Below are 8251 nucleotides of genomic sequence, written 5' to 3' on the forward strand. Positions count from 1 at the left end.
ATGATTGACAACACCAGGCTGCAGAGGGTGAGGACCAACATCGGCGGGAGAGAGAATGCAGTGAGGCAGTTGTGAGAGGAAGACGCCTGCACAGACGTGGGGGCAGAAGGGCCGATCGCCAAAGGGTCTACAGACAGCAGTTCTCCTACACGGACCTCACTGATGACCAGTGTCTCCGGAGACTGCGATTCTGCAAAGACATCGTCACAGAGCTGTGCATTCTCCTGCAGCCAAACCTCTAGCCTCAAACAAGACTGAGGACAGCTCTGACCATCGCATCAAAGGTCACCATTGCCCTGAAATTCTATGTGGCTGGATCTTTTCAAGCTGCAACAGCCGACATGTCTAACATTTCACAATTTGCCGTGCATAGCTCCATCCGTCAGGTGACAGATGCTCTGTATGAGAGGAGGAGGGGCTACATATCCTTCCCTATGAGCAGGGAGAAGCAGTTGGAGCGGCAGACCGGATTCGTGCGGATTGCGGACTTCCCCAGGGCTCAGGGTGCCATAGACTGCACCCATGTGGCATTGAGGGCGCTACAGAATCATCCCGTGGTGTTCGGTAACTGCGGGGGATTCCACTCCCTCAGTGTCCAGCTGGTGTGCAACCACAGCCGCAAAATCACCACAGTCGATGCCCGGTATCCTGGCAGCAGCCATGAAGCTTTCACCCTGCGCCAGACCGGTGTGCCCGGCGTGTTTGCTGCGCCAAACCAAGATTGCGGCTGGCTCCTTGTTCTTCCTGGGGATCTGAAAACTCTTCCGAACAAGATCTTCGGTGGTTTTCTGAACGGCTGAGGCTCCGTGCTCCTCGCTTTCTGCAGCGAATTTGTTCGGAGCCACACTGTGCACTTGGCAGCTGACTCCCCTTCGCCACCCCAGCACTGCCACGCAGCAATCCTACAACGAGTGTCATTCAGCCACCAGGTGCATCATTGAGCAGCCCGTCGGGATCCTTAAACAGAGGTTCCGATGCCCGGATCGCTCAGGAGGAGTGCTGCAGCACTCGCCTGAGCGGGTCTCCCTATTCGTCGTTGTATGCTGCATGCTTCACCACCTGGTGATCATGAGGGGCCAGCCGCTGGAGGACGAGGAAGCAGAACCACCTGAGGAGGAGGACCAGGAGGAGGAGGACCAGGAGGAGGAGGCTCAGGAGGAGGGGAGGAGGAGGAGGAGGATGAGGAGGTGAAGGAGGACCAGGAAGAGGCGCAGGAAGAGGAGGAGAAGGAGCAGGAGGAGGAGGAGGAGGAGGAGGGGGAGGACGAGGGGAGGATGAGGAGGGGGAGGAGGAGGAGGAGGGGAGGAGGGGAGGAGGAGGAGGAGGAGGAGGAGGGGTGCAGTATGCAGGGTTGTCAGCCATGCAGAAGGCGGCGACACCATCCAGACCCTGCAAGGGCCCTAAACCCTCACAGTGCTGCTCACTTCCGCTGAGTCTATCCTCACTTTAGCCTCCATCTGTGCATCTCCATGGGCAAAGCAATGAGCCCTTTCACACATCATTCCCCACAGTGAAAGGAGAGACGTGCACAGGGAGATATTCAGGTCTGGAGCTGGGGGAGCATGTAGTCACTTTCACCATTCCAGTGATGTAGTTAAACCTTTCGCAGCATTGGGTGGCGGTGTGGTGATGAACTGAGGTCCCCGACACCTCGACACTTCGACAGCGATTTCTGTACAGGCATTCACAAACTCCGCGCGACTGAGTTTTCCCGTGTCCGGATACAGAGCGCGCCTCCTTCCCTCCACAGCTTGGACGAGGGTTTCAAGTTCAGCATCGGAGAAGTGGCTGGCCCTCCTTGAAGCTCCTGCATTAGCCGTTCGGTCAGAAGCACCAGAGACAAACTCACTGCTCAGGGCCTACCTGCAAAACCTGCCCTTTAAGCAGGCCAGGGAGCAGCTGCCTCATCATCACTCAATAGGAATCAGCTGAATTTCTCGGCCTGGTCGGTCAGGCTGCCCCCACACCGTTGCACAGAGCCCATCCCACCACCCGCTCCACTCCTTTTTTGCTCCAGGTCCCGAATTTCACTCCAATGTCCGCCCCATCCATCGGGGCGGTAATGCACACAAAAAGCGGTAGGTGCGGTCCGTCTCGGGCGGAGGGCAATTTCAGCCCCTGTATGTTGTGATACACAAGGTATCGCAATTGTGTGGGGCAGGCTCGATGCATCAGGTGGTCTTTACCTGTCCGTCATTGTTCGTATGTTCACATGAGTCGTGTAGGGACGGTCTCTCGCAGGTCGGGACCACCACGCTGCTCCAGGCCGCCGCTCGCCTGTTATGGCCCAGACCTGCCGCTGATGGTCTCTCACAGGTCGGGGCCATAAAAGGCGAGAGGCAGCCTACGAGCAGCGTGGCGGCGTACCTCTGCAAGGTACAGTATGAGCTGGTGCAGGAGGGCGACAGCAGCGAAGAGGGCAACTGGATTGGACGTCGTCAAGGACCAGGTCACTGATTGGAGTGTGGGCAGGTACAGCAAGAGTGGCGAGGTCGGGGCGAAGGAGCGGCGAGTGATTGTGGAGCGACGTGATCGGGGCCCAGGAGAGACGTCAGTTTGGGGCCCAGAAGAGGCCAGGGCCCAGGGGCAGCACGGACCAGCCCACACTGCGATATGTGTGTGCACTAGGTCCATGCAGCAGAGCTGGTCTCCAGTCGTCTTGGTTAATCCTTGCCACTTGACCAGTCGAGCCCATGTGGTGGCTGATGTGCAACGGTCACCACACGTTAAAAAAAACCCATGCACAGGTATCTTCCACCCTTCAACTAGAGTTCAGGACTGGAACATCGGGTCCTTTCATTGAAACATCTGTGACTCATCCCTTTTCGGCGTGGAAGCAAGTCATCCTCGATACGAGGGACTGCCTATGATGATGATGTAGGGACTGTACGGACTGCGACCGGATGTCTTGCCCACTCTCAATCCCCTCCAAGGAGTATGCGGTGGAAATTAAAGGGGCAGAATGCCAGTACACTGGGATCCGGCCTACTACTGGGTGATGGATCTGCTGCACAGCCTCTCCTGCCCCCAGAATCTCAGGGCTGTTATGTGCTTCTTAACCAAAACCACCTCCTCTGCACCAAAACCAGAAACTGTTGGAAACGCTCAGCAGGCCAGGCAATATCCTTGGAGCGAAGAAGGCAGGTTTAAGGTTTTAGGCCAATGACCTTTCATCAAATCCCCCTCCCCTATACACTGAATGTTAGTGTTGGATTTAATAGATGTTTTGCTATTTGCAATATCCTTCTCATAGTGTCAGCTGTGGCTCAGTGGGTAGCACTCTCGCCTCTGAGTCAGTAGGTTGTAGGTTCAAGTCCCACTCTAAGGATTTGAGCACATTATTCTAGGCTGACACAATGCAGTGCTGAGGGAGCGCTGCACTGTCGGAGGTGTTGTCTTTCAGATGAGATGTTAAACCGAGGCCCAGTCTGCCCTCTCAGGTGGATGTAAAAGATCTCAAGGCATTATTTTGAAGAGTAGGGGAGTTATCCCCGGTGCTCTGGCCAATATTTATCCCTCAATCAACATATCAAAAGCAGATTATCTGGTTATTATCACATTGCTGTTTGTGGGAGCTTGTTGTGTGCAAATTGGCTGCCGGGTTTTCCACATTACAACAGTGACTACACTCCAAAAGTACTCCATTGGCTGTAAAGTGCTTTGAGACGTCGGGTGGTCATGAAAAGCGCTATATAAATCCAAGTCTTTCTTTTATTTTCATCAAATCCTGTTGGTCATCTTCCTGATGTCACCAAGATCGCAGGCACTTTCTATTGTTGCATTAACATCAGCTCTTTGAACACTGGTTCTTTTCAGAGGATGCTTTCCTTGGAAAGGGGTAATAATGTTGTTTGTAATATCCCACGGGCAGCTATGGGACTCAGTGGTGAGCTAGGCCTGAGGCTTTGGTCCATAAGACCCAATGCCGTGCCATCTCTTACCATGGGCAACGCAGCTGAGTCCTGCACTCCAAATTCCTTTTCCGCTCCTCTGACTTACTCTGTCTCTCTTTCTCATTTACAAAAATGCCGTGCAAATATAATTCTTTGTAGGATATAAGTCGAGATCATCATCATCATAGGTAAGCCCTCGGAATCGAGGAAGACTTGCTTCCACTCTGAAAATGAGTCCTTAGATGGCTGTACAGTCCAATACGAGAGCCACAGACTCTGTCACAGATGGGACAGATAGTCATTGAAGGAAAGTGTGGGTGGGACTGGTTTGCCGCACGCTCTTTCTACTGCCTGCGCTTGGTTTCTGCATGCTCTTGGCGACGAGACTCGAGGTGCTCAGCGCCCTCCTGGATGCACTTCCTCCACTTAGGGTGGTCTTTGGCCAGGGACTCCCAGGTGTCAGTGGGGATGTTGCACTTTATCAGGGAGGCTTTGAGGGTGTCCTTATAACGTTTCCTCTGCCCACCTTTGGCTTGTTTTCTGTGGACGAGTTCCGAGTAGAGCGCTTGCTTTGGGTTTCTCGTGTCTGGCATGCGAACAATGTGGCCTGCCCAGCGGAGCTGATCAATAGAATTAATGTCAACACAGAATCCCAAATCAGTCAAGCTTGATTTTTAGAAAATGGCATAAATCTTCTCCTGTGATTAAAATGTGTGTGCCCAGTCTGCAGGATGAGAGTTTTTTTGTCATGTCTGTGAAGAGCAGTCTGTAGTGTAAACGGGATGTTTCTTTCTTTTAGTGTTTGAAAACAGCAAGAGTTAAAATGGAGTTTGTTCACCCCAGCTCAAATTCAAAATGGAGGCAGACATTTGAAGGGAGCGCTTTTCCTCGGTCTCCGTTGCCGTGACACTGGGCGGCGCAGCACACCCGAAGTCCAGAGCGAGGCGCGCTGGAGCATTAATGTGGTCCGGTCATCCCCACAGCACAGGTCAGCACCCGGGCAGGGCCTTGAGAAAAGAATGAGTTACATTTATATAACGCCTTTCACGACCACCGGACGTCTCAAAGTGCTTTACAGCCAATGAAGTACTTTTGGAGTGTAGTCACTGTTGTAATGTGGGAAACGTAGCAGCCAATTTGCGCACAATAAGCTCCCACAAACAGCAATGTGATAATGACCAGATAATTTGGTTTTTTTGTTATGTTGATTGAGGGATAAATATTGGCCAGGACACTGGGAATAACTCCCCTGCTCTTCTTTGAAATAATGCTGCGGTATCTTTTACGTTCACTTGCTAGATTGTTGTTCAGAGGATGTCATGCTGATACCGTTCAGTGCCGTGGGTTGGACCACACCCTGCGTACTGTTTTCAGTTTTGGTCGCGAAGACATAGGGCAATCATTCAAGCTCTGGAGGTTGTATAGAGAATGGCCTGAATCTGATTCTGGTGTTTGGAGGAAAGAATGGAGAAACAGGCCTTGAAAGTAGGTGATACAGAGGGAAGTTTATAGAAGATATTAAATGGTATGGATAAGGTTAATCCAGAGTACTACATCACAGTACGCTGGGATACTACAGCAAGGAGACATCATCAACACTGGTAGGAGGATCGTTTAGAACAAATATCAGGAAAAACGTCTTCATATAGACAGTGATCAACACTTAGAATGGCCTCCAATTAGAGCAGTAGAGGCAAAAATGATAGTCATTCAGGATAAGGTTAGGTGGTGTACCAGAAACCTTGGACTTGCTGTCCGGGTGTATCTAAAAGTATTGTTCCTCTATCCCATTAAGTATCTCAAATATGGGCAAGAAGATTTCCCCTCTGTCCTATATACATAGAAGAATCCCTTCCTTCCATAGGTCCTCTCTGAGGTATCTCCTTTTGATGCTGAAGAGACTTAGCCTATCAAAAGACAAGGCTGACACATCTGCAATCATCTTCAGCCAGAAGTGCCGAGTGGATGATTCTGCTCAGCCTCCTCATGAGGTCCCCACCATCTCAGAAACCGATCTTCAGCCAATTCGATTCACTCCACGTGATATCAAGAAACAGCTGAGTGCACTGGATACAGCAAAGGCTACGGGCCCTGACAACATCCCAGCTGTCGTGCTGAAGACCTGTGCCTCAGAACTAGCCACGGCTCTGGCCAAGCTGTTCCAGTACAGCGACAATACTACCTCGGCATCTACCCGACAAGGTGGAAAATTGCCCAGCCACATAAATACTGTGGGTGCAGGAGCAGGTCAGAGGCTGGGTATTCTGCGGCGAGTGACTCACCTCCTGACTCCCCAAAGTCTTTCCACCATTTACAAGGCACAAGTCAGGAGTGTGATGGAATACTCTCCATTTGCCTGGATGAGTGCAGCTCCAACAACACTCAAGAAGCTCGACACCATCCAGGACAAAGCAGCCCACTTGATCGGCTCACCTTCACCTTCTTGAGGGCAATTAGGGATGGGCAATACATGTTGGCCTTGCCAGCGACGCCCACATCCCAGGAACGACTAAAAAAAAATTTAGCTCCCATAGCTCATTCCACTGGCACTGGATCAATTCTCTTGATCTTCACCACACTGTACTGTGGGATGATTGGGCCAGAATGTGGAAGGGTCTGTATTGATATGTTTGAAAGAGGGAACTAAACATATATGTTTATCTTGGAGACTTCATCAAGGCTTTTCATAAACTCCTTTACAGATGAAAGTCAGTGAGTATCAAAGATAAGGTAAAGGTGTGGATCTGGTGTGGAACCAGATGCTATTCATAATAGGAGATAGGTCACAGTTGCATGAGGGAAGTTATTGTAATCTATAATTAAGGACAGAGTGACTGAGCACTTAGAGAAATTTGAGCTGATTACAGAGAGCCAACATACATTTGTATAGGGTGGGTCACGCCTAATGAATAGCTGAATTTTAGCTGAATTTTTTGAGGAAGTAACTAAAGTGTTAGACAGGACAATATCCATGGATGTAGTTTACATGGACTTTCAGAAGGCTAAAGTTCCACATAAAAGACGGTTAGCTAAAATTGAATAGAATTGAAGGCAAATTATTGAGCTGGTTAGGAGATTGATTAGGCGGGAGAAGACAAAGAGTCGGGATAATGGGTATGTACTCGAATTGGAATGAAGTGATTAGTGGTGTCCCACAAGAATCTGTGCTGGGGCCTCAACTATTCACTGTATTTATTAATGACTTAGATAATGCAATAAAGGGCCTTATATCCAAGTTAGCCAATGACACAAAGATTCGTGGCACAGTAAGTAGAATAGATGGGACCACCCGTAAGCCTGGTGTCATCTGACAATTCTGGTGTCTGCCACACTGTCATGTGAATCCATTTCATTTATGTGTGCCAGGAACAGGAGGGGTCCCAGCATGAAGCTTCGGGCACCCAATCTCCCAACAATGGTGATCCAGCTCCCCTTGTGGCTACCCTCTGATTCCTTCCTAATCCTCTTCTTCTCTTCCGTGCCTAACGACACGAGGCAACGCATCTCTCCCATGGCTTTACGTCCAGCGGATCGCGCGATAGGTCATTTCCGTGACAAAGACCCTTTTCTACACGGGCCGGTCGTTGGTTTGACTCGCAACTCCCTACCAGGAGATCCGGCTGGAATCGACAGCAGGGTGTGGCAGAAAGGGTTTGCTGCACTATGACCCCCATCAGGCACTGGGCACCCCACTAGATGTCAACCCAGTATTCAGCAAGTTGGAACTCCCATGTGGATATTCATGACCCGTTCTGTAACCTCACTTGTTAAGCCTGAAGACATTTTCTAGACGTCCTTCCATTTGGTGGGCACAGCATTGAACCTCTTGCTTAGTCTCTCCCAGGTCTGGTCTACCCTTTGCTTAGTCTCTCCCAGGCCTGATCTACCCTTCGCTTAGTCTCTCCCAGGTCTGGTCTACCCTTTGCTTAGTCTCTCCCAGGCCTGATCTACTCTTCACTTAGTCTCTCCCAGGTCTGGTCTACCCTTTGCTTAGTCTCTCCCAGGCCTGATCTACCCTTCGCTTAGTCTCTCCCAGGTCTGGTCTACCCTTTGCTTAGTCTCTCCCAGGCCTGATCTACCCTTCGCTTAGTCTCTCCCAGGTCTGGTCTACCCTTTGCTTAGTCTCTCCCAGGCCTGATCTACCCTTCGCTTAGTCTCTCCCTGGCCTGGTCTACCCTTCGCTTAGTCTCTCCCAGGCCTGATCTACCCTTCGCTTAGTCTCTCCCAGGTCTGGTCTACCCTTCGCTTAGTCTCTCCCTGGTCTGGTCTACCCTTCGCTTAGTCTCTCCCTGGCCTGGTCTACCCTTCGCTTAGTCTCTCCCAGGTCTGGTCTACCCTTCGCTTAGTCTCCCTGGCCT

The 8251-nt window shown here is 50.9% G+C and overlaps 1 protein-coding gene across 1 annotated transcript; it reads left to right on the forward strand.

Annotated features, from left to right (window-relative positions):
* Window positions 1-341: 341 nt before the first annotated feature.
* On the forward strand, window positions 342-2457 carry LOC139226197 (putative nuclease HARBI1). Its single transcript, XM_070856828.1, has 3 exons — window positions 342-780; window positions 827-1149; window positions 2317-2457. Exons 1-3 carry the CDS (start codon window positions 342-344, stop codon window positions 2455-2457), a joined length of 903 nt encoding a protein of 300 aa, XP_070712929.1.
* The last annotated feature ends 5794 nt before the right edge of the window (window positions 2458-8251 follow it).

The sequence above is a fragment of the Pristiophorus japonicus genome, chromosome 16, assembly GCF_044704955.1.
Source record: "Pristiophorus japonicus isolate sPriJap1 chromosome 16, sPriJap1.hap1, whole genome shotgun sequence".
In the NCBI taxonomy this organism is placed as follows: domain Eukaryota; kingdom Metazoa; phylum Chordata; class Chondrichthyes; family Pristiophoridae; genus Pristiophorus; species Pristiophorus japonicus.

Excerpts from the sequence above, each read along its gene's own strand:
- LOC139226197 (XM_070856828.1), top strand. The coding sequence starts at position 342 with ATGTCTAACATTTCACAATTTGCCGTGCATAGCTCCATCCGTCAGGTG. Across the intron at positions 781-826 it reads TCTTCCGAACAAGATCTTCG|CGAATTTGTTCGGAGCCACA; the intron begins GTGGTTTTCTGA and ends CGCTTTCTGCAG. Across the intron at positions 1,150-2,316 it reads AGGAGGACCAGGAGGAGGAG|GTCGGGGCCATAAAAGGCGA; the intron begins GCTCAGGAGGAG and ends GGTCTCTCACAG.